This window comes from Oncorhynchus clarkii, chromosome 20 (assembly GCF_045791955.1).
Source record: "Oncorhynchus clarkii lewisi isolate Uvic-CL-2024 chromosome 20, UVic_Ocla_1.0, whole genome shotgun sequence".
NCBI classification, from domain to species: domain Eukaryota; kingdom Metazoa; phylum Chordata; class Actinopteri; order Salmoniformes; family Salmonidae; genus Oncorhynchus; species Oncorhynchus clarkii.
The window spans coordinates 4,696,854-4,722,707 of NC_092166.1; the positions used below are offsets into that span (position 1 = coordinate 4,696,854).

Genomic DNA, 25,854 nt, shown 5'->3' on the forward strand with positions numbered 1-25,854 from the left:
AAACAAAACAAACACAACAAACACAACAAACACCACAAACACAACAAACACCACAAACACCACAAACACCACAAACACCACAAACACAACAAACACAACAAACACCACAAACACAACAAACACCACAAACACCACAAACACCACAAACACCACAAACACAACAAACACAACAAACACAACAAACACAACAAACACCACAAACAAAACAAACACCACAAACACCACAAACACCACAAACACCACAAACACCACAAACACCACAAACACAACAAACACCACAAACACCACAAACACCACAAACACCACAAACACAACAAACACCACAAACACCACAAACACAACAAACACAACTAACACCACAAACACAACAAACACCACAAACACCACAAACACAACAAACACCACAAACACAACAAACACCACAAACACAACAAACACCACAAACACCACAAACACAACAAACACCACAAACACCACAAACACCACAAACACCACAAACACCACAAACACAACAAACACCACAAACACAACAAACACCACAAACACCACAAACACAACAAACACAACTAACACCACAAACACCACAAACACAACAAACACAACAAACACAACAAACACCACAAACACAACAAACACCACAAACACCACAAACACCACAAACACCACAAACACAACAAACACCACAAACACAACAAACACCACAAACACCACAAACACCACAAACACAACAAACACAACAAACACAACAAACACCACAAACACAACAAACACCACAAACACCACAAACACCACAAACACAACAAACACCACAAACACAACAAACACCACAAACACAACAAACACAACAAACACAACAAACACCACAAACACCACAAACACCACAAACACCACAAACACAACAAACACCACAAACACCACAAACACCACAAACACAACAAACACCACAAACACAACAAACACAACAAACACAACAAACACAACAAACACAACAAACACCACAAACACCACAAACACCACAAACACAACAAACACAACAAACACAACAAACACCACAAACACAACAAACACCACAAACACCACAAACACCACAAACACAACTAACACAACAAACACCACAAACACAACAAACACCACAAACACCACAAACACCACAAACACAACAAACACAACAAACACAACAAACACCACAAACACAACAAACACCACAAACACAACAAACACCACAAACACAACAAACACAACTAACACCACAAACACAACAAACACCACAAACACAACAAACACCACAAACACAACAAACACCACAAACACCACAAACACAACAAACACCACAAACACAACAAACACCACAAACACAACAAACACCACAAACACCACAAACACAACAAACACCACAAACACAACAAACACAACTAACACAACAAACACAACAAACACCACAAACACAACAAACACCACAAACACCACAAACACAACAAACACCACAAACACAACAAACACAACTAACACCACAAACACCACAAACACCACAAACACCACAAACACAACAAACACCACAAACACAACAAACACCACAAACACCACAAACACCACAAACACAACAAACACCACAAACACAACAAACACCACAAACACCACAAACACAACAAACACCACAAACACAACTAACACCACTAACACAACAAACACAACAAACACCACAAACACCACAAACACAACAAACACAACTAACACAACAAACACAACTAACACAACACCACAAACACAACAAACACCACAAACACAACAAACACCACAAACACAACAAACACCACAAACACCACAAACACAACAAACACCACAAACACAACAAACACCACAAACACAACAAACACCACAAACACCACAAACACAACAAACACCACAAACACAACAAACACAACTAACACAACAAACACAACAAACACCACAAACACCACAAACACAACAAACACAACTAACACAACAAACACAACTAACACAACACCACAAACACAACAAACACCACAAACACAACAAACACCACAAACACCACAAACACCACAAACACAACAAACACAACAAACACAACAAACACCACAAACACAACAAACACCACAAACACAACAAACACCACAAACACAACAAACACAACTAACACCACAAACACAACAAACACCACAAACACAACAAACACCACAAACACAACAAACACCACAAACACCACAAACACAACAAACACCACAAACACAACAAACACCACAAACACAACAAACACCACAAACACCACAAACACAACAAACACCACAAACACAACAAACACAACAACAAACACAACAAACACCACAAACACAACACACACCACAAACACAACACAACAAACACACAAACACAACAAACACAAACACACAAACACCACAAACACCACAAACACAACAAACACCACAAACACAACAAACACAACTAACACCACAAACACCACAAACACCACAAACACCACAAACACAACAAACACCACAAACACCACAAACACAACAAACACCACAAACACAACAAACACCACAAACACCACAAACACAACAAACACCACAAACACAACAAACACAACAAACACCACAAACACCACAAACACAACAAACACAACTAACACAACAAACACAACTAACACAACACCACAAACACCACAAACACCACAAACACCACAAACACCACAAACACAACAAACACCACAAACACAACAAACACCACAAACACAACAAACACCACAAACACAACAAACACAACTAACACAACAAACACAACTAACACAACAAAACAAACACAACTAACACAACAAAACAAACACAACAAACACAACTAACACAACAAACACAACTAACACAACAAAACAAACAAAACAAACACAACAAACACAACAAACAAAACAAACACAACAAACAAAACAAACAACAAACACTACAAACACAACAAACAAAACAAACAACAAACACTAACACCACTAACACAACAAACACAACAAACACCACAAACACCACAAACACAACAAACACAACTAACACAACAAACACAACTAACACAACACCACAAACACCACAAACACCACAAACACCACAAACACCACAAACACAACAAACACCACAAACACAACAAACACCACAAACACCACAAACACCACAAACACAACAAACACCACAAACACAACAAACACCACAAACACCACAAACACAACAAACACCACAAACACAACAAACACCACAAACACCACAAACACAACAAACACCACAAACACAACTAACACCACTAACACAACAAACACAACAAACACCACAAACACCACAAACACAACAAACACAACAAACACAACAAACACCACAAACACAAACACAACAAACACAACTAACACAACAAACACAACTAACACAACACCACAAACACCACAAACACCACAAACACCACAAACACCACAAACACAACAAACACCACAAACACAACAAACACCACAAACACAACAAACACCACAAACACAACAAACACAACTAACACAACAAACACAACTAACACAACAAAACAAACACAACTAACACAACAAAACAAACACAACAAACACAACTAACACAACAAACACAACTAACACAACAAAACAAACAAAACAAACACAACAAACACAACAAACAAAACAAACACAACAAACAAAACAAACAACAAACACTACAAACACAACAAACAAAACAAACAACAAACACTACAAACAAAACAAACACAACAAACACAACAAACAAAACAAACAAAACAAACACAACAAACACAGCAAACAAAACAAACACAACAAACACAACAAACACCACAAACACCACAAACACCACAAACACAACAAACAACAAACACTACAAACACCACAAACACAACAAACAAAACAAACAACAAACACTACAAACAAAACAAACACAACAAACACAACAAACAAAACAAACAAACCAAACACAACAAACACAACAAACAAAACAAACACAACAAACAAAACAAACAACAAACACTACAAACACCACAAACACAACAAACAAAACAAACAAAACAAACACAACAAACACAACAAACACAACAAACAAAACAAACAAACCAAACACAACAAACAAAACAAACACAACAAACAAAACAAACAACAAACACTACAAACACCACAAACACAACAAACAAAACAAACACCACAAACACCACAAACACCACAAACACAACAAACAACAAACACTACAAACACCACAAACACAACAAACAAAACAAACAACAAACACTACAAACAAAACAAACACAACAAACACAACAAACAAAACAAACAAACCAAACACAACAAACACAACAAACAAAACAAACACAACAAACAAAACAAACAACAAACACTACAAACACCACAAACACAACAAACAAAACAAACAAAACAAACACAACAAACACAACAAACAAAACAAACACAACAAACACAACAAACACCACAAACACCACAAACAAAACAAACACAACAAACACAACAAACACCACAAACAAAACAAACACCACAAACACACACCACAAACAAAACAAACACAACAAACACCACAAACAAAACACAGACAACTGAAGAAATAGACATAGCCCTTATAGCTGTACACCAGTATCTCAGAACCAGGCACTTAGGCTGGGAGAACAGGACAGTACATGTTACAACCTCTACTGGAAACATGAGCAGAGAATCTAACCTGTTAGTTGGTCGTCACCAGCTGCTGGTACGATGCGGAGGTACGGAGTCGTGAGCTGGGTCACCAGTATGGCAGCTGAGAGGAGGAGGCACACAGTGTCATGCAGAGAGGGGGGAGGGGGAGAGGATGAGAGAGAAATGGAGAGGGTGGGGAGAGGGGAAGGGGGGAGAGAAATGGATAGGGTGGGGAGAGGGAGAGGGGGAGAAATAGAGAGAAATGGAGAGGGTGGGAAGAGGGAGAGGGGGAGAAATAGAGAGGGTGGGGAGAGGGGGGAGAGACAGAGAGAGGGGAGGGGGAGAGAAATGGAGAGGGTGGGAAGAGGGGGAGAAATAGAGAGAAATGGAGAGGGTGGGAAGAGGGGGGGAAATAGAGAGAAATGGAGAGAAATGGAGAGGGTGGAAAGAGGGAGAGGGGGAGAAAGAGAGGGTGGGGAGAGGGGGGAGAGACAGAGAGACAGAGAGAGGGGAGAGGGAGAGAAATGGAGAGGATGAGGAGAGGGGGAGAGAAATTGAGAGGATAAGGAGAGGGGGAGACAGAGAGAGGGGAGATAAATTGAGAGGATGAGAGAGAAGGGGAGGGGTAGAAATAGAGAGAAATGGAGAGGGTGGGGAGAGGGGGGGGAGAAATAGAGAGAAATGGAAAGGGTGGGGAGAGGGGAGAGGGGAAAGGGGGAGAGAAAGGGGAGAAGATGAGAGGGGAGATGGGGAGGGGGAGAGACAGGAGGGGAAATGGAGAGGGTGAGAGAGAGAGAGGTCACAAAATCTCAGTCATCGTTCAACATTAATGCATAAAGAAACATTCAATGTTAGAAGAGCTTTATCTAACCTTCAGCTCTACACTGACATCTAACCTTCAGCTCTAGACTGACATCTAACCTTCAGCTCTAGACTGATATCTAACCTTCAGCTCTAGACTGACATTAACCTTCAACTCTACACGGACATCTAACCTTCAGCTCTAGACTGACATCTAACCTACAGCTCTAGACTGACATTAACCTTCAGCTATAGACTAACATCTAACCTTCAGCTCTGGACTAACATCTAACCTTCAGCTCTACACTAACATTCAGCTCTATACTAACAACTAACCTACAGGTCTACACTAACATCTAACCTTCAGCTCTAGACTAACATCTAACCTTCAGCTCTAGATTAACATCTACCCTACAGCTCTAGACTAACATCTAACCTTCAGCTCTGGACTAATATCTAACCTTCAGCTCTACACTAACATTCAGCTCTATACTAACTACTTACTACTTACTTACTCTAACTACATTCATTGTATTTTACCTAAATACATTAAACCTATTACCACCTTGTGTGGTTAGCTGTCTGACCTTGTGTGGTTAGCTGTCTGACCTTGTGTGGTTAGCTGTCTGACCTTGTGTGGTTAGCTGTCTGACCTCATTAGAATTATTCCAACACTTTTAGATACAATTTAATCTAACTCTATCTACCACTCCATGTACCAGTGCATTCCGTCTGCCTTGTGAACAATACCACGGGCCCTCATGTATTAAGCAGAGGAGGCTGATCTTCTTTTCACAATCCATTCACTCAATAGGAAATCTATTGTGAAGCTGTGTCTGTCTAGCATAGCTGATGCATGTGACAGGGCTTCCCTGAGCTGTGTGTGTGTCTGTGTCAGAGCAGTGTTACCAGCTCTCCCCCAGGCGTTATCAATCCCCCTCCTGATCAAGTGTTTAAGATGTCTGGAGTAGCTAACACAAGCAGAATAACAACATGTGTATCTGTGTGCGAGATTGCGTGTGTGTGTGTGTGTGTGTGTGTGTGTGTGTGTGTGTCAAGAAAAATAAGTAAGTTCCCAAAGCCAGAGTACATGGTTGGCGTCTCTGAGACGTGAGAACACACTGTTGACTGGCTGTGTGACTAAGATGTTTCTCTGTGTCTGTCGGGTAACAGTGTTCCTATATAGAGACCGCTGCTTAACAGGTTCATGACGTTAGTTCTCAAAGGTGTGCAGGTAAAGTTAGAAAGCTAAACACGTCTAGTTTCAGCATTATCAGCCTGGTAAACATGTCTAGTTACAGCATTATCGGCCTGGTAAACACATCTAGTTTCAGAATTATGGGCCTGGTAAGTCAATGTCCTACCTTTAGTGGCGATGCGGACACAGTCCATCTTGGTCTCCTGTGTCAGAGGAGAAAGAAGAGACAAAAAACAGATAGATATTAATGTGCAGTCATATAATAACACACACACACACACAAACACAGACACAGACACACACAGGCACACACACACACACCACATCGTCCCTGTGTGCGACCTCTCTTCAGCATTGTCCCATCGACAGACAGAAGAGAGGAGAGGATGAGAAGGCCATAAAAACAACATGTGATGTATGTGTGTGTGTGTGTGTGTGCCTGTGTGTGTGTGTGTGCGTGTGTGTGTGTGTGCGTGTGTGTGTGCCTGTGTGTGCGTGTGTGTGCGTGTGTGTGTGTGTGTGCGCCTGTGTGTGTCTGTGTGTGTGTGTGTGTGTGTGTGTGTGTGTGTGTGTGTGTGTGTGTGTGTGTGTGTGTGTGTGTGTGTGTGTGTGTGTGTGTATTGTATGTCTGAACCTTGTGGCTTTTTTGCAGCCGCTCCTCTTTCACCAAACACATTAAAAAGATTTCACATTAACAGTTTGAGACGATCCAACCGAGCATTGAATGAATTCAATACTCACAATTAATTCACCCAGCTCAGTCTTTCTGTTGGACCTTGGTTCACTAAGTGCTCCATTTCTATTGAAAACGGTAGGCGACCAAACAAATGAATCACACATCAATTAGCCAGGCAGTTCAGAGGTTGAACATGTTTTAACATATTGAAGTGTTGCGATGACCTCTGACCTGTGTTAATCAAAACATCAGGCGTTCTCTGACAGTTGGACAAGAACAGATATGGGGTAGAACTGTATAAGACTGAGACCCCATTTAAATACCCTAGTTTAATACAACCAACCTCTGACTCCCCATTAAATACCCTAGTTTAATACAACCAACCTCTGACTCCCCATTAAATACCCTAGTTTAATACAACCAACCTCTGACTCCCCATTAAATACCCTAGTTTAATACAACCAACCTCTGACTCCCCATTAAATACCCTAGTTTAATACAACCAACCTCTGACTCCCCATTAAATACCCTAGTTTAATACAACCAACCTCTGAGACCCCATTACATACCCTAGTTTAATACAACTAACCTCTGAGACACCTCTAAATACCCTAGTTTAATACAACCAACCTCTGAGACCCCATTACATACCCTAGTTTAATACAACCAACCTCTGAGACACCTCTAAATACCCTAGTTTAATACAACCAACCTCTGAGACCCCATTACATACCCTAGTTTAATACAACCAACCTCTGACACCCTGATTTTTACAGCTTGGAGAATCTATGGTCTTCTTTATTTGAGTCTAAAGTAGAGTTCCCTGGTGACAGTTTGATTATGGGATGTGAACACCGCTCTATACATACTAAGGGTCCTGACTCCCACCGTATCCCCCACTGACAGGTGTTGACAGATTCCAAGAACACAGGATGAGATGTTACTATCCTTTGTGCAAGTGGCAGGGTAGCCTAGTGGTTAGAGCGGTGGACTTGTAACCGGAAGGTTGCAAGTTCAAATCCCCGAGCTGACAAGGTACAAATCTGTCGTTCTGCGTCAGTGTTCAGACGTCTGTTCCTAGGCCGTCATTGTAAATAAGAATTTGTTCTTAACTGACTTGCCTGGTAAAATAAATACAAATAAAAAGCACTTCCAAGAGTTAATGAAATTTGGGGAGCGCATCGTCAGTAGTGTACCTTTGGTTCCTAGGGTGTTTTGGCCTTTCACACTATACACCCTCCCCAAAGGCGGCCAGCGACAGGGTAATCAATCAATACGCTTGTGTCCCATTCCCAATTAGTCATAGGAGTTGCCTTGTTGTTGATAGCCAACATCCCATGTTGGCCATGCATGGCAGGGGCGTCCTCCTCCCTGAGTCAAGCATTGTTGACCGCATACCTCCTGGCCCTCTCACTTCGGGGCCCAGCTGGGGTCTTTCCTCTTCATCCAGAGCCACTGACTGCTGCCTTCTGCCGCCTCCGATACAGCTTTGATTGCCGAACGCTGGCCCTTAATTCCCAGGTCTCTAAGCAGTCTGGGCAGGGTCTACAGTTCCTGGCTTGGTGTGGGCTCCTCTTTCTAAATAGTTTGCGACCATCCAGACTACAGTAACATGGTTCTTTCAACTTCAGTCCTGGATAGATACCTGCTGTGCAGGGTTTCGTTCTAGCCCTGCACTAATACACCTGATTCAGTTAGTCAAGGTACAGATGGAATGTTTGGATCGTGATTAAACTAATTGATTACGGTACTCTACAATTCACCCTAGAAAGTTTTGGAACGAGTAACTAACTTTCTTCTGAGAGTAAACTCCTTCCTCTATCACGTGTGTTGCCTCTCTGTTCTCTCTCTCCTTCTCCAGCTCTCTAACATCGCTGTTCTCTCTGTCACGTTCTGACCTTTATTTCCTTTGTATTGTATTTATTTAGTATGGTCAGGGCGTGAGTTGGGGTGGGCAGTCTGTTTGTTTTTCTATGATTTGGGTATTTCTATATTTCGGCCTAGTATGGTTCTCAATCAGAGGCAGGTGTCATTAGTTGAGAATGATTGAGAATCATACTTAGGTAGCCTGGGTTTCACTGTGTGTTTGTGGGTGATTGTTCCTGTCTCTGTGTTTGCACCAGATAGGGCTGTTTTGGGTTTTCACATTTCTTGTTTTTGTTAGTTTGTTCATGTGAAGTGCTTTATTAAACATGAATCAAAATAACCTCTCCTTCAAGTCAAGAAAACCGTTACAGAATCACCCACCACAAAAGGACCAAGCGGCGTGGTAATGGGCAGCAGCAGGAGCAGCGCGATAAAGACTTCTGGACTTGGGAAGAAATCCTCGACGGGAGAGGACCCTGGGCAAAACCAGGGGAGTGTCGCCGTCCCAAGGAGCAGCAGGAGAAGCGGCAACAGGAGCAGCGCGAGGAGGAATGGACATGGGAGGAAGAATTGAAAGGAAAGGGACCCTGGGCACAGCCTGGAGAATATCGTCGCCCCAAAGAAGAGCTGGAGGCGGCGAAGGCAGAGAGGCGCTGGTATAAGGAGGCAGCACGGCGGCGTGGATGGAAGCCCGAGAGTCAGCCCCAAAAATGTATTGGGGGGGGCACACAGGAAGTGTGGCGAAGCCAGGTAGGAGACCTGCGCCAACTTCCTGTGCTTACCGGGGGGCGAGAGAGACCGGGCAGGCACCGTGTTATGCTGTGGAGCGCACGGTGTCCCCGGTGCGGGTGCATAGCCCGGTGCGGTACATACCAGCTCCGCGTATCGGCCGGGCTAGAGTGAGCATTGAGCCAAGTTCCATGAAGCCGGATCTACGCATCTGGTCTCCAGTGCGTCTCCTTGGGCCGGCTTACATGGCACCAACCTTGCGCATGGTGTCCCCGGTTCGCCTGCATAGCCCAGTGCGGGCTATTCCACCTCGCCGCACTGGCAGGGCGACCGGGAGCATTCAACCGGGTAAGGTTGGGCAGGCTCGGTGCTCAAGAGCTCCAGTGCGCCTGCACGGTCCGGTCTATCCGGTACCACCTCCACGCACCAGCCCTCCGGTGGCAGCCCCCCGCACAAGGCTGTCCCTACAGGTGCTCCCGCCTCTCCAGCGCAGCTGGAGTCTCCCTCCTCTGCGGCGCTGCTAGAGCCTTCCTCTCCAGCGTTGCCGGAGCTTCCCGTCTGCCCAGCGCCATCTGAGCCACCCGTCTGCCCAGCGCCATCTGAGCCACCCGTCTGCCCAGCGCCGCCTGAGCCACCCGTCTGCCCAGCGCCGCCTGAGCCACCCGTCTGCCCAGCGCCGCCAGTCTGCCCAGCGCCGCCAGTGCCGCAAGTCTGCAAGGAGCCGCCAGTGCCGCCAGTCTGCAAGGGGCCGCCAGTGCCGCCAGTCAGCCAGGGGCCGCCAGTGCCGCCAGTCAGCCAGGGGCCGCCAGTGCCGCCAGTCAGCCAGGGGCCGCCAGTCAGCCAGTCAGCCAGGGGCCGCCAGTGCCGCCAGTCAGCCAGGGGCCGCCAGTGCCGCCAGTCAGCCAGGGGCCGCCAGTGCCAGAGCCCCTCAGCCCAGAGGCACCAGAGCCCCTCAGCCCAGAGGCGCCAGAGCCCCTCTTGTCCAGAGCTTCCGCCCCTCTGTCCAGAGCTTCCGCCCCTCTGTCCAGAGCTTCCGCCCCTCTGTCCCGAACTGCCCCTCTGTCCTGAGCTGCCCCTCTGTCCCGAGCTGCCCCTCTGTCCAGTGGGGTCATTTAGAAGGGTCGCCGTGGTTAGGAGGCCACGGAAGCAGACAATAAGGCGGACTAAGACGATGATGAAGTGGGGTCCGCGTCCCGCTCCAGAGCCGCCACCGCAGACAGACGCACACCCAGACCCTCCCCTATAGGTTAAGGTTTTGCGGCCGGAGTCCGCACCTTGGGGGGGGGGGGGGGGGGGGGTTACTGTCACGTTCTGACCTTTATTGCCTTTGTTTTGCCATTCTTTAGTATGGTCAGGGCGTGAGTTCGGGTGGGCAGTCTGTTTGTTTTTCTATGATTTGGGTATTTCTATGTTTCGGCCTAGTATGGTTCTCAATCAGAGGCAGGTGTCATTAGTTGAGAATGATTGAGAATCATACTTAGGTAGCCTGGGTTTAACTGTGTGTTTGTGGGTGATTGTTCCTGTCTCTGTGTTTGCACCAGATAGGACTGTTTTGGGTTTTCACGTTTCTTGTTTTTGTTAGTTTGTTCATGTGAAGTGCTTTATTAAACATGAATCAAAATAACCACGCTGCGCTTTGGTCCGCCTCTCCTTCAAGTCAAGAAAACCGTTACACTCTCTCTCCTTCTCCAGCTCTCCAACATCTCTGTTCTCTCTTTCCTTCTCCAGCTCTCTAAAATATCTGTCTCTCTGGCCCTCCTTTATCTCCCTCTCTCTATATATACAGTATATATATCCCATCTCTCGCTCTCGCTTTGCATCCTCTCTATTTATCTCTCGCTATCCCTCTCTCCTCTTTTATTTTATTTTCTCTTCCCCTCACTCTCTCACTCTCGCACTCTCGCTCTCTCTCTCTCTAGGACATGTGGTAGCTCTTTAAGAACCCTGTTTTGGGCCCATTATCATTCCAGACCACAATCTGAGATCTCTTCAAGTCACCATTGAACTCTCTTCCTCTGCCTCGGCTTAGCTTTGCTTTGTAGAGAGCAGGAGAGGAGTAGAGGAGGAGAGGGCCAAGTGCCACTTGACGACAGAGAGAGGATAGAGAGGCCATGAGGCTGAACTCTGAAGGATCCACAACCCTGTTGTTGTTGAACCTGCCTCCTACCAATCCCCATCACCACAACTGACCGACCGACCGGAGCGGCCTGCTCTGTAAAACGCTACTGATTAAAGACTGTCTGGTGTCAGGCGTAGAGATCCACTGGAAAAGGCAGGCAGGGTGATTCCGTGTGTGTCTCCATTCGAAGAAGCAGGGAGACTTGCTGGGTGATGCAGGTGAAAACCTCTACTAAACTAAGCCCAGCCCTGTAGCAGTAACCCAGCCCTGTAGCAGTAACCCAGCCCTGTAGCAGTAAACCAGCCCTGTAGCAGTAACCCAGCCCTGTAGCAGTAACCAATTGGGTTGAGGTCGTGTGATGGTGGAGACCAGGTCATTTGATGTAGCACTCCATCACTCTCCTTATTGGTCAAATATCCCTTACACAGCCTGGAGATGAGTTGGGTCATTGTCCTGACGAAAAACAAATGATAGTCCCACTAAGCCCAAACCAGATGGGATGGTGTATCGCTGCAGAATGCTGTGGCAACTATGCTAGTTAAGTGTGCCTTGGATTCTAAATAAATCACAGTCACCACACCATCACACACCTCCTCCTCCATGCTTCACGGTGGGAACCTCCGCTGTATCTCACAAATACACAGAGGTTGGAGCCAAAATGATGTCCATTGCTCGTGTTTCCTGGCCTAAGCAAGTTTATTTTTCTTATTGGTGTCCTTTAGCAGTGGTTTCTTTGCAGCAATTTGACCATGAAGGCCTGATTCACACAGTCTCCTCTGAACAGTTGATGTTGAGATGAGTCTGTTACTTGAACTCTGTGAAGCATTTATTTGGGCTGACATTTGTGAGGCTGGTGACTCTAATGAACTTATCCACTGCAACAGAGGTAACTCTGGGTCTTCCTTTCCTGTGGCGGTCCTCATGAGAGCCAGTTAACTCTAATGAACTTATCCTCTGCAGCAGAGGTAACTCTGTGTCTTCCTATTCTCTGGCGGTCCTCATGAGAGACAGTTTCATCACAGCTCTTGATGTTTTTTTTTTTTTTTGCGGTAGCAGTTGAAGCAACATTCAAAGTTCTTCAAATGTTCCTGACTGACCTTCTTGTTCTTGCCCTAATATGGTCTAGCTCTTTTACCAAATAGGGCTATCTTCTGTATACCACCCCTACCTTGTCACATCAAAACTGATTGGCTCAAACGCATTAAGAAGGAAAGAAATTAAACAAATTAACTTTTAACAAGGCACACCATTTTAATTTAAATGCATTCCAGGTGACTACCTCATGAAGCTGGTTGAGAGAATCCCAAGAGTGTGCAAAGCTGTCATCAAGGAAAAGGGTGGCTACTTTGAATAATCTCAAATATAAAATATATTTTGATTTGTTCAACACTTTTTTTGGTTACTACATGATTCCATATGTGCTATTTCATAGTTTTGATGTCTTCAATATTATTCTACAATGTAGAAAACAGAAAAAAGAAAGTAAAAAAACCCTAGAATGAGTAGGTGTGTCCAAACGTTTGACTGGTACTGTATGTATGTATGTACAGTTGAAGTCGGAAGTTTACATACACTTAGGTTGGAGTCATTAAAACTCATTTTTCAACCACTCCACACATTTCTTGTTAATAACAAACTATAGTTTTTGTCAAGTCGGTTAGGACTTCTACTTTGTGCATGACACAAGTAATTTTTCCAACAATTGTTTACAGACAGATTATTTCACTTATAATTCACTGTATCACAATTCCAGTGGGTCTGAAGTTTACATACACTAAGTTGACTGTGCCTTCAAACTGATTGGAAAATTCCAGAAAATTATGTCAAGGCTTTAGAAGCTTCTGATAGGCTAATTGACATAATTTAAGTCAATTGGAGGTGTACCTGTGGATGTATTTCAAGGCCTACCTTCAAACTCAGTGTCTCTTTGCTTGACATCATGGGAAAATCAAAAGACATCAGCCAAGACCTCAGAAAAAAATTGTAGACATCCACAAGTCTGGTTCATATTTGGGAGCAAATTCCAAACGCCTGAAGGCACCACGTTCATCTGTACAAACAATAGTATGCAAGTATAAACACCATGGGACCACGCAGCCGTCATACCGCTCAGGAAAGAGACGCGTTCTGTCTCCAACAGATGAACTTTGGTGCGAAAAGTGCAAATCAATCCCAGAACAACAGCAAAGGACCTTGTGAAGATGCTGGAGGAAACAGGTACAAAGTATCTACATCCACTGTAAAACGAGTCCTATATCGACATAACCTGAAAGGCCGCTCAGCAAGGAAGAAGCCACTGCTCCAAAACCACCATAAAAAAGACAGACTACGGTTTGCAACTGCACATGGGGACAAAGATCATACTTTTTGGAGAAATGTCCTCTGGTCTGATGAAACAAAAATAGAACTGTTTGGCCATAATGAGCATCGTTATGTTTGGAGGAAAAAGGGGGAGACTTGCAAGCTGAAGAAAACCATCCCAAATGTTGTGGGGGTGCTTTGCTGCTGAAGGGACTGGTGCACTTCACAAAATAGATGGCATCATGAGGATGGAAAATTATGTGGATATATTGATCAGGTCGCAATTGTAAATGAGAACTTGTTCTCAACTTGCCTACCTGGTTAAATAAAGGTGAAATAAATAAATATATTGAAGCAACATCTCAAGACATCAGTCAGGAAGTTAAAGCTTGGTTGCAAATGGGTCTTCCAAATGAACAATGACCCCAAGCATACTTCCAAAGTTGTGGCAAAATGGCTTAAGGACAACAAAGTCAACATATTGGAGTGGCCATCACAAAGCCCTGACCTCAATCCTACCCGAAACGTTAGACCCAAGTTTGACCCAACAATTTAAAGGCAATGCTACCTACTAATTGAGTGTATATAAGCTTCTGACCCACTGGGAATGTGATTTAAGAAAAAAAAGTTGAAATAAATCATTCTCTCTACTATTATTCTGACATTTCACATTCTTTCACATTCATTTCACATTCTTAAAATAAAGTGGTGATCCTAACTGACCTAAGACAGGGAATTGTTACTACGATTAAATGTCAGGAATTGTGAATAACTGAGTTTAAATGTATTTGGCTAAGGTGTGTGTAAACTTCAGACTTCAACTGTATTTTTGTGAGTGAGTGGATGCTACCACTGGTCCCAACCCCAGTAGTTGTACTCACAGCCTGGTAGTATTTGCTATAGCTCTTCGGCGTTCCAGTACCCATTACCATAATACCACTAGAACAACCATTAACACACACACTTTAATATCCCTAGTTGAGGTACCCACCCCGTTAGCCGTGCTGACCGCCTGGTAGTAGATGCTGTAGCTCTTCTGCGGCAGTAGGGGGGCGTTCCAGTATCCACCGTAGGTCTTGTTGTCTCCCACAGTGAATGGTTGAGTAGCCTGTAGCCCTACGGCGAGGAACTCAGCTGTGAAGTAGTACCCAGAGTTCAGGACCGTGGAGTTCTGGAAGTGGATGGGGACAGGGTAACAGCGGAGAATCTCAACCGCTCCCCTCCTCGCCCTCTGAGGCCTCTCCTCTTCTACCACCACCTGGTACCCACTATGGGGGGGGGGGGGGGGGGGAAGATGTGGGAGGAGGGAAGAGAGGTAAGGTGTGGGAGGAGGGAAGAGAGGTAAGATGGAGGGGATAGAGGTAAGAGTGGGAGAAGGAGGGGAGAGAGGTAAGATAGGGGAAAAAATGTGAATACAGTATTCTAGAATAAACAAAGCATATTTGTAAAATATATGAGGTAAGACTTTAAATAACCAACTAATTTGTTTTCATTTGCATACCAAGAAACCCAGTTGAACCCCTGTTGTAGTATGACCATTATCAACTCACACCTAAGATGTTTTCTACGAACCTAAACTATCTCTTTATGGTTCCCTCTTCCTGTCTGTCTGTGACCCAGGTGTCCTGACACAACCTACCCTCTCACCTCTAACCCCTGCCCTCGTTAAGGGGACAGTTAATTAGTGTTGTGATTCCTCCTGCTGCCTTTCAGCAGTAGTTAATATTTAAACACCTCTCTCCTCCCAGTCCAGCTGCACTAAGTGAGGTAGTATAGCGATATACTGGATTACTATTTTATAAGGAAGGATCTGAGAGAACTCTGTGGTTTCTCTTCAACATTAGGTTGCAAAAAAAATCAAAAAACTTTTCCAAAATTCCCCAGAAATCATGGTTTTAGGATTCTGGATTTCCCACTTATTCCTTCCTGATTTCAGAAATGTTCTAACCAGGGTGTCTATAAAACCTAGGAAGGAACATATTTTTTATTTTTTATTTAACCTTGTTTTAACTTGGCAAGTCAGTTAAGAACAAATTATTATTTACAATGACGGCCTACCCCGGCCAAACCCGGACAATGCTGGGACAATTGTGCGCCGTCCTATGGGACTCCCAATCACGGCCGGTTGTAATACAGCCTGGAATCGAACCAGGGTCTGTAGTGACGCCTCTAGCACTGAGATGCTGTTCCTTAGACCACTGCACCACTTCGGGGGGACAATATTGTCTCTTTCTAATATTTGTGGGACATGACCCAAACCCCGTTCCCATGTAAATTAGGCTGTTGTGTGGTATAGAGCTTCACCAAGACCTCACTAGGACCACAAGGTTCATTAACAACCCTACAAACACCTTTTGAAGAACTTGGGGTGAAAGGTCAAACACCATATGAAGCACTGGGGGGTGAAAGGTCAAACACCATATGAAGCACTGGGAAGTGAAAGGTCAAACACCATATGAAGCACTGGGGGGTGAAAGGTCAAACACCATATGAAGCACTGGGAGGTGAAAGGTCAAACACCTTATGAAGCACTGGAGGGTGAAAGGTCCAACACCATATGAAGCACAGGGGGGTGAAAGGTCAAACACCATATGAAGCACAGGGGGGTGAAAGGTCAAACACCATATGAAGCACAGGGGAGTGAAAGGTCAAACACCATATGAAGCACTGGGGGGTGAAAGGTCAAACACCTTATGAAGCATTAGAGGTTAAAGAGCACGGTACACATATGGATAATTCATCACTGAATTCTAACCATGTAAAACAATATTCTGTGAGATTATACAGTCAGGGTAGTTTGGATCTTTAGCTAAAATGTTCTACTTTCAGTTTTAATAATCTGAGACTTTGGGGAAAAGGCCATCGGGGGAGGCAGTGGTTGTTAATGTAGACATATGTCATTTAATTAACTATATTTGTTAACAATATTTAGATTTATTTATAACCTTTTCATACATATAGTTTCCAAACAAACATAATTTATTAGAGATTAACCAATCCAAAAGTCAGATTACCATCCATATTACATTCATCTTCAAGGCTGGTCGGTTCTAGCTTGCTGCACATGGCCTGAACTCACTGAACTCTAGCCTAGGAAATTAAGTTTATTAGTATATATGCAGTAGCATACCAGTGTAAATGGGTTTCTGCAGTAGAGTACCAGTGTAAATGGGTTTCTGCAGTAGAATACCAGTGTAAATGGGTTTCTGTAGTAGCATACCAGTGTAAATTGGTTTCTGTAGTAGAATACCAGTGTAAATGGGTTTCTGCAGTAGAATACCAGTGTAAATGGGTTTCTGCAGTAGCGTACCAGTGTAAATGGGTTTCTGTAGTAGAATACCAGTGTAAATGGGTTTCTGTAGTAGAATACCAGTGTAAATGGGTTTCTGTAGTAGAATACCAGTGTAAATGGGTTTCTGCAGTAGCATACCAGTGTAAATGGGTTTCTGCAGTAGAATACCAGTGTAAATGGGTTTCTGCAGTAGAATACCAGTGTAAATGGGTTTCTGCAGTAGCATACCAGTGTAAATGGGTTTCTGCAGTAGCATACCAGTGTAAATGGGTTTCTGTAGTAGAATACCAGTGTAAATGGGTTTCTGTAGTAGAATACCAGTGTAAATGGGTTTCTGCAGTAGAATACCAGTGTAAATGGGTTTGTGTAGTAGAATACCAGTGTAAATGGGTTTCTGTAGTAGAATACCAGTGTAAATGGGTTTCTGTAGTATAATACCAGTGTAAATGGGTTTCTGTAGTAGAATACCAGTGTAAATGGGTTTCTGTAGTAGAATACCAGTGTAAATGGGTTTCTGCAGTAGACTACCAGTGTAAATGGGTTTCTGCAGTAGCGTACCAGTGTAAATGGGTTTCTGTAGTAGAATACCAGTGTAAATGGGTTTCTACAGTAGAATACCAGTGTAAATGGGTTTCTGTAGTAGCATACCAGTGTAAATGGGGTTCTGCAGTAGAATACCAGTGTAAATGGATTTCTGCAGTAGAATACCAGTGTAAATGGGTTTCTGCAGTAGAATACCAGTGTAAATGGGTTTCTGCAGTAGAATACCAGTGTAAATGGGTTTCTGCAGTAGCATACCAGTGTAAATGGGTTTCTGCAGTAGACTACCAGTGTAAATGGGTTTCTGTAGTAGAATACCAGTGTAAATGGGTTTCTGCAGTAGCATACCAGTGTAAATGGGTTTCTGTAGTAGAATACCAGTGTAAATGGGTTTCTGTAGTAGAATACCAGTGTAAATGGGTTTCTGCAGTAGAATACCAGTGTAAATGGGTTTCTGCAGTAGAATACCAGTGTAAATGGGTTTCTGCAGTAGAATACCAGTGTAAATGGGTTTCTGTAGTAGAATTCCAGTGTAAATGGGTTTCTGCAGTAGACTACCAGTGTAAATGCATTATCTACTCATTAATTAATTGAACAAGCACAAAAACAGCTCACCTCTGTTATGGCATTATGGTAATGTCCCATTCTGTATGAATGTAAAGACAAATCTAAATGAGATAAGATAGAAAACGAATGTCAACAAGCTAATTATTGCTAATAAAAATATATATTTTTAAATGAGGTGCAGTGAAATGTGTTGTTTGACAGGGTCATCCATTGTAGTACAGAGTCCCTGGAGCAGATTAGGGTTGAGTGCCTTGCTCAAGGGCACATGGACAGATGTTTCACCTTGGCAGGTATTCAAACCATCCCAAAACTCTAACCACTAGGCTACCTGCCGTCCCTACACTCTAACCACTAGGCTACCTGCCATCCCTACACACTAACCACTAGGCTACCTGCCGTCCCTACACTCTAACCACTAGGCTACCTGCCGTCCCTCGTAACACAGATTATTTAGCAAATTTCCCTTTTCGTTTTCTCTGTACGTTCAAACATGACTGTAATTAACTTTTTTTGAAAACTTGAGTTTCCAGTTTTCGTAATTCCCGAGAGGTGTGTACAGTGCACGTCAGTGACGCCCCCAGCAGAAGACAGTCTCGATTGAACTTTTCATCAAACACTTGTGACTTCTGAAATGACTTTTCTATTTCTCTGTTCTATCACGGTGGTAATTAGCTGCTGTGTTGTAGTTTTAAACACGTCCTTTTAAATGAATGTCAGACAAGCCTCTCCAATCAAGGTTTGTTATTCTTCCTGCCCTACACGCTCTCTCTCTCGCTCTCTTTCTCTCTCTCTCTCTCTCTCTCTCACAGCTGGTAACTCAATAGATGTAGCTAACAGGTCCGTTGGTGTGAGGAGAATACTAACACAGCCGTCTATTACACAGATACTTTCTCTCCATGCTAAGGAGGCCTTCCCAGACAGAGAGGCCATCCCAGACAGAGAGGCCATCCCAGACAGAGAGGCCATCCCAGACAGAGAGGCCATCCTAGACAGAGAGGCCATCCCAGACAGAGAGGCCATCCTAGACAGAGAGGCCATCCCAGACAGAGAGGCCATCCTAGACAGAGAGGCCATCCCAGACAGAGAGGCCATCCCAGACAGAGAGGCCATCCCAGACAGAAAGGCCTTCCCAGACAGAGAGGCCATCCCAGACAGAGAGGCCTTCCCAGACAGAGAGGCCATCCCAGACAGAGAGGCAGAGAGGCCATCCCAGACAGAGAGACAGAGAGGCCTTCCCAGACAGAGAGGCCTTCCCAGACAGAGAGGCCTTCCCAGACAGAGACATCACTGTGAGGGGTTCTATCTGGTTTTCGGGGGGGCTGGGTAGTGATTCAACTAAACAAATAGGCCTCCACTGAGAGGAAATGGAAAGAGATGGTGACCTTTGAGAGTTTGAAAAATAAATGAGTAAAGAGGTTAATAAGAGGTGAGAGAGGGGGGGGGGGTAGAGAGCAAGAGAGAGAGAGAGAGAGAGGGGGGGAGTAGAGAGCAAGAGAGAGAGAGAGGGGGGGTAAGAGAGCAAGAGAGAGAGAGAGGGAGAGAGAAGGAGGAAGAGATAGACAGAGAGGATGGAGGGAGAGAGAGACAGAGCGAGAGAGAGAGAGAGGGGGGGTAGAGAGCAAGAGAGAGAGAGAGAGAGAGAGAGAGTGGGAGTAGAGAGCAAGAGAGAGAGAGAGGGGAGGTAGAGAGCAAGAGGGGGGGGGGAAGAGAGAGAGAGAGGATGGAGGGAGAGAGAGACAAAGAGGGGGAGAGAGAGAGGGGGGGAGAGATTGACAGAGAGGATGGAGGGAGAGAGAGACAAAGAGGGAGAGACAGTGAGAGAAAGAGAGATACAGAAACACAAAGAAAGAGAAAGGGAGAGAGAGACACATACACAAAGAAAGAGAAAGGGAGAGAGAGACACAGAAACTCAAAGAAAGAGAAAGGGAGAGAGACACACATACACAACGATAGAGAAAGGGAGAGAGAGACACATACACAAAGACAGAGAAAGGGAGAGAGAGACACATACACAACGACAGAGAAAGGGAGAGAGAGACACATACACAAAGATAGAGAAAGGGAGAGAGAGACACATACACAACGGCAGAGAAAGGGAGAGAGAGACACATACACAACGACAGAGAAAGGGAGAGAGAGACACATACACCAAGACAGAGAAAGGGAGAGAGAGACACATACACAACGACAGAGAAAGGGAGAGAGAGACACATACACAAAGATAGAGAAAGGGAGAGAGAGACACATACACAACGACAGAGAAAGGGAGAGAGAGACACATACACAAAGACAGAGAAAGGGAGAGAGAGACACATACACAACGACAGAGAAAGGGAGAGAGAGACACATACACAAAGACAGAGAAAGGGAGAGAGAGACACATACACAACGACAGAGAAAGGGAGAGAGAGACATACACAAAGACAGAGAAAGGGAGAGAGAGACACATACACAACGACAGAGAAAGGGAGAGAGAGACACATACACAACGACAGAGAAAGGGAGAGAGAGACACATACACAAAGACAGAGAAAGGGAGAGAGAGACACATACACAACGACAGAGAAAGGGAGAGAGAGACACATACACAAAGACAGAGAAAGGGAGAGAGAGACACATACACAAAGAAAGAGAAAGGGAGAGAGAGACACATACACAACGACAGAGAAAGGGAGAGAGAGACACATACACAACGACAGAGAAAGGGAGAGAGACACATACACAACGACAGAGAAAGGGAGAGAGAGACACATACACAAAGATAGAGAAAGGGAGAGAGAGACACATACACAACGACAGAGAAAGGGAGAGAGAGACACATACACAAAGATAGAGAAAGGGAGAGAGAGACACATACACAACGGCAGAGAAAGGGAGAGAGAGACACATACACAACGACAGAGAAAGGGAGAGAGAGACACATACACCAAGACAGAGAAAGGGAGAGAGAGACACATACACAACGACAGAGAAAGGGAGAGAGAGACACATACACAAAGATAGAGAAAGGGAGAGAGAGACACATACACAACGACAGAGAAAGGGAGAGAGAGACACATACACAAAGACAGAGAAAGGGAGAGAGAGACACATACACAAAGACAGAGAAAGGGAGAGAGAGACACATACACAACGACAGAGAAAGGGAGAGAGAGACACATACACAAAGATAGAGAAAGGGAGAGAGAGACACATACACATAGATAGAGAAAGGGAGAGAGAGACACATACACAACGACAGAGAAAGGGAGAGAGAGACATACACAAAGACAGAGAAAGGGAGAGAGAGACACATACACATAGATAGAGAAAGGGAGAGAGAGACACATACACAACGACAGAGAAAGGGAGAGAGATACACATACACAAAGACAGAGAAAGGGAGAGAGAGACACATACACAAAGACAGAGAAAGGGATAGAAAGAGATCGAGAGAGACATTTATCTATTTCACTTGATTTGCAATGTAAACACATGTTTCCCATGCCAATAAAGCCCTTTGAATTGAATTGAACTGAGAGTGAGACAACAGAGAGACAGACAGAGAGAGACAGAGTGAGACAACAGAGAGACAGAGAGAGAGAGAGAGCGGAGGTGGCAGTCAGTCTCTCCTGTGGATTTAGGCAATGTGTTAAAAGAGTGACAGCGTCTTCACATTTGTTAGGAAGAGTTCAATATTTGATGTGTTTGTCAACAAAATCTACCTGAAAACAGTTTTTTTTCCCCCCCTACTAAGGCTGAATTAGTAAAAGTTTTCTTACAGGCCCAGGATGACAACTGTATTGACACCAGTGGGCATTTGTGTGATTATTTCAAATCAAAGTTTATTTATTTACAGATTAGCAGATGTTAACGCAGGTGCAGTGTAATGTCTAATAGTACAATACACAAGTTAAATAAATATTAAGAAATGTCAGAAAGAGCAATTACGAGCAATGTCAAACTCCGGGATATAAATGTGTGTATAGATAGTATGGAACATATCTAAGTAGGAAAAAGGTATGTACAATAGGAGTTATATGGATGAGCTATGTCCAGAATACAGTATGTACTGTACATATGGATGAGCTATGTCCAGAATACAGTATGTACTGTACATATGGATGAGCTATGCCCAGAATACAGTATGTACTGTACATATGGATGAGCTATGTCCAGAATACAGTATGTACTGTACATATGGATGAGCTATGTCCAGAATACAGTATGTACAATAGGAGTTATATGGATGAGCTATGTCCAGAATACAGTATGTACTGTACATATGGATGAGCTATGTCCAGAATACAGTATGTACAATAGGAGTTATATGGATGAGCTATGTCCAGAATACAGTATGTACTGTACATATGGATGAGCTATGTCCAGAATACAGTATGTACTGTACATATGGATGAGCTATGCCCAGAATACAGTATGTACTGTACATATGGATGAGCTATGTCCAGAATACAGTATGTACTGTACATATGGATGAGCTATGTCCAGAATACAGTATGTACAATAGGAGTTATATGGATGAGCTATGTCCAGAATACAGTATGTACTGTACATATGGATGAGCTATGCCCAGAATACAGTATGTACTGTACATATGGATGAGCTCTGTCCAGAATACAGTATGTACTGTACATATGGATGAGCTATGCCCAGAATACAGTATGTACTGTACATATGGATGAGCTATGTCCAGAATACAGTATGTACTGTACATATGGATGAGCTATGTCCAGAATACAGTATGTACAATAGGAGTTATATGGATGAGCTATGTCCAGAATACAGTATGTACTGTACATATGGATGAGCTATGCCCAGAATACAGTATGTACTGTACATATGGATGAGCTCTGTCCAGAATACAATATGTACTGTACATATGGATGAGCTATGCCCAGAATACAGTATGTACTGTACATATGGATGAGCTATGCCCAGAATACAGTATGTACTGTACATATGGATGAGCTATGTCCAGAATACAGTATGTACTGTACATATGGATGAGATATGTCCAGAATACAGTATGTACTGTACATATGGATGAGCTATGCCCAGAATACAGTATGTACTGTACATATGGATGAGCTATGTCCAGAATACAGTATGTACTGTACATATGGATGAGCTATGTCCAGAATACAGTATGTACTGTACATATGGATGAGCTATGCCCAGAATACAGTATGTACTGTACATATGGATGAGCTATGTCCAGAATACAGTATGTACTGTACATATGGAGTTTTTTAAAAATTGTATTTATTTTTTATTTCACCTTTATTTAACCAGGTAGGCCAGATCACCTTTATTTAACCAGGTAGGCCAGATCAGCTTTATTTAACCAGGTAGACCAGATCACCTTTATTTAACCAGGTAGGCCAGATCACCTTTATTTAACCAGGTAGACCAGAACACCTTTATTTAACCAGGTAGGCCAGATCACCTTTATTTAACCAGGTAGGCCAGATCACCTTTATTTAACCAGGTAGACCAGATCACCTTTATTTAACCAGGTAGGCCAGATCACCTTTATTTAACCAGGTAGGCCAGATCACCTTTATTTAACCAGGTAGGCCAGATCACCTTTATTTAACCAGGTAGGCCAGTTCACCTTTATTTAACCAGGTAGGCCATATCACCTTTATTTAACCAGGTAGGCCAGATCACCTTTATTTAACCAGGTAGGCCAGATCACCTTTATTTAACCAGGTAGACCAGATCACCTTTATTTAACCAGGTAGGCCAGATCACCTTTATTTAACCAGGTAGGCCAGATCACCTTTATTTAACCAGGTAGGCCAGATCACCTTTATTTAACCAGGTAGGCCAGTTCACCTTTATTTAACCAGGTAGGCCATATCACCTTTATTTAACCAGGTAGGCCAGATCACATTTATTTAACCAGGTAGGCCAGATCACCTTTATTTAACCAGGTAGGCCAGATCACCTTTATTTAACCAGGTAGACCAGATCACATTTATTTAACCAGGTAGGCCAGATCACCTTTATTTAACCAGGTAGACCAGATCACCTTTATTTAACCAGGTAGGCCAGATCACCTTTATTTAACCAGGTAGGCCAGATCACCTTTATTTAACCAGGTAGGCCAGATCACCTTTATTTAACCAGGTAGGCCAGATCACCTTCATTTAACCAGGTAGGCCAGATCACCTTTATTTAACCAGGTAGGCCAGATCACCTTTATTTAACCAGGTAGGCCAGATCACCTTTATTTAACCAGGTAGGCCAGATCACCTTTATTTAACCAGGTAGGCCAGATCACCTTTATTTAACCAGGTAGGCCAGATCACCTTTATTTAACCAGGTAGGCCAGTTCACCTTTATTTAACCAGGTAGGCCAGATCACCTTTATTTAACCAGGTAGGCCAGTTCACCTTTATTTAACCAGGTAGGCCAGATCACCTTTATTTAACCAGGTAGGCAAGTTCACCTTTATTTAACCAGGTAGGCCAGTTCACCTTTATTTAACCAGGTAGGCCAGATCACCTTTATTTAACCAGGTAGGCCAGATCACCTTTATTTAACCAGGTAGGCCAGATCACCTTTATTTAACCAGGTAGGCCAGATCACTTTTATTTAACCAGGTAGGCCAGTTGAAAACAAGTTCTCAATTACAACTGCGACCTCTGGCCAAGATAAAGCAAAGCAGTGCGACACAAATAACAACACAGAGTTACACATGGAATAAACAAAACATACAGTCAATAATACAATAGGAAAAGTATATATACAGTGTGTGCAAATGAGGTAAGATAAGGGAGGTAAGGTAATAAATAGGCCATAGTGACGAAATTTCGGCTTTCGACTCTGTCAATCACCATATTCTTATCGGCAGACTCAGTAGCCTCGGTTTTTCTAATGACTGCATTGCCTGGTTCACCAACTACTTTGCAGACAGAGTTCAGTGTGTCAAATCGGAGGGCATGCTGTCCGGTCCTCTGGCAGTCTCTATGGGGGTGCCACAGGGTTAAAATCTCGGGCCGACTCTTTTCTCTGTATATATCAATGATGTTGCTCTTGCTGCGGGCGATTCCCTGATCCACCTCTACGCAGATGACAC

At 43.7% G+C, this 25,854-nt stretch overlaps 1 protein-coding gene across 1 annotated transcript in view; it reads right to left on the reverse strand.

Moving 5' to 3' along the window:
- LOC139375798 (receptor-type tyrosine-protein phosphatase mu-like) overlaps window positions 1-25,854 on the reverse strand; it is a 418,014-nt gene that overhangs the window by 188,241 nt on the left and 203,919 nt on the right. The window contains exons 12-14 of the mRNA XM_071117668.1: window positions 15,363-15,639; window positions 6,847-6,883; window positions 4,728-4,802 (exon numbers count right to left, since the gene is read on the reverse strand). Coding sequence (XP_070973769.1) covers window positions 4,728-4,802; window positions 6,847-6,883; window positions 15,363-15,639 — 389 coding nt within the window. The remainder of the gene's footprint in view (window positions 1-4,727; window positions 4,803-6,846; window positions 6,884-15,362; window positions 15,640-25,854) is intronic.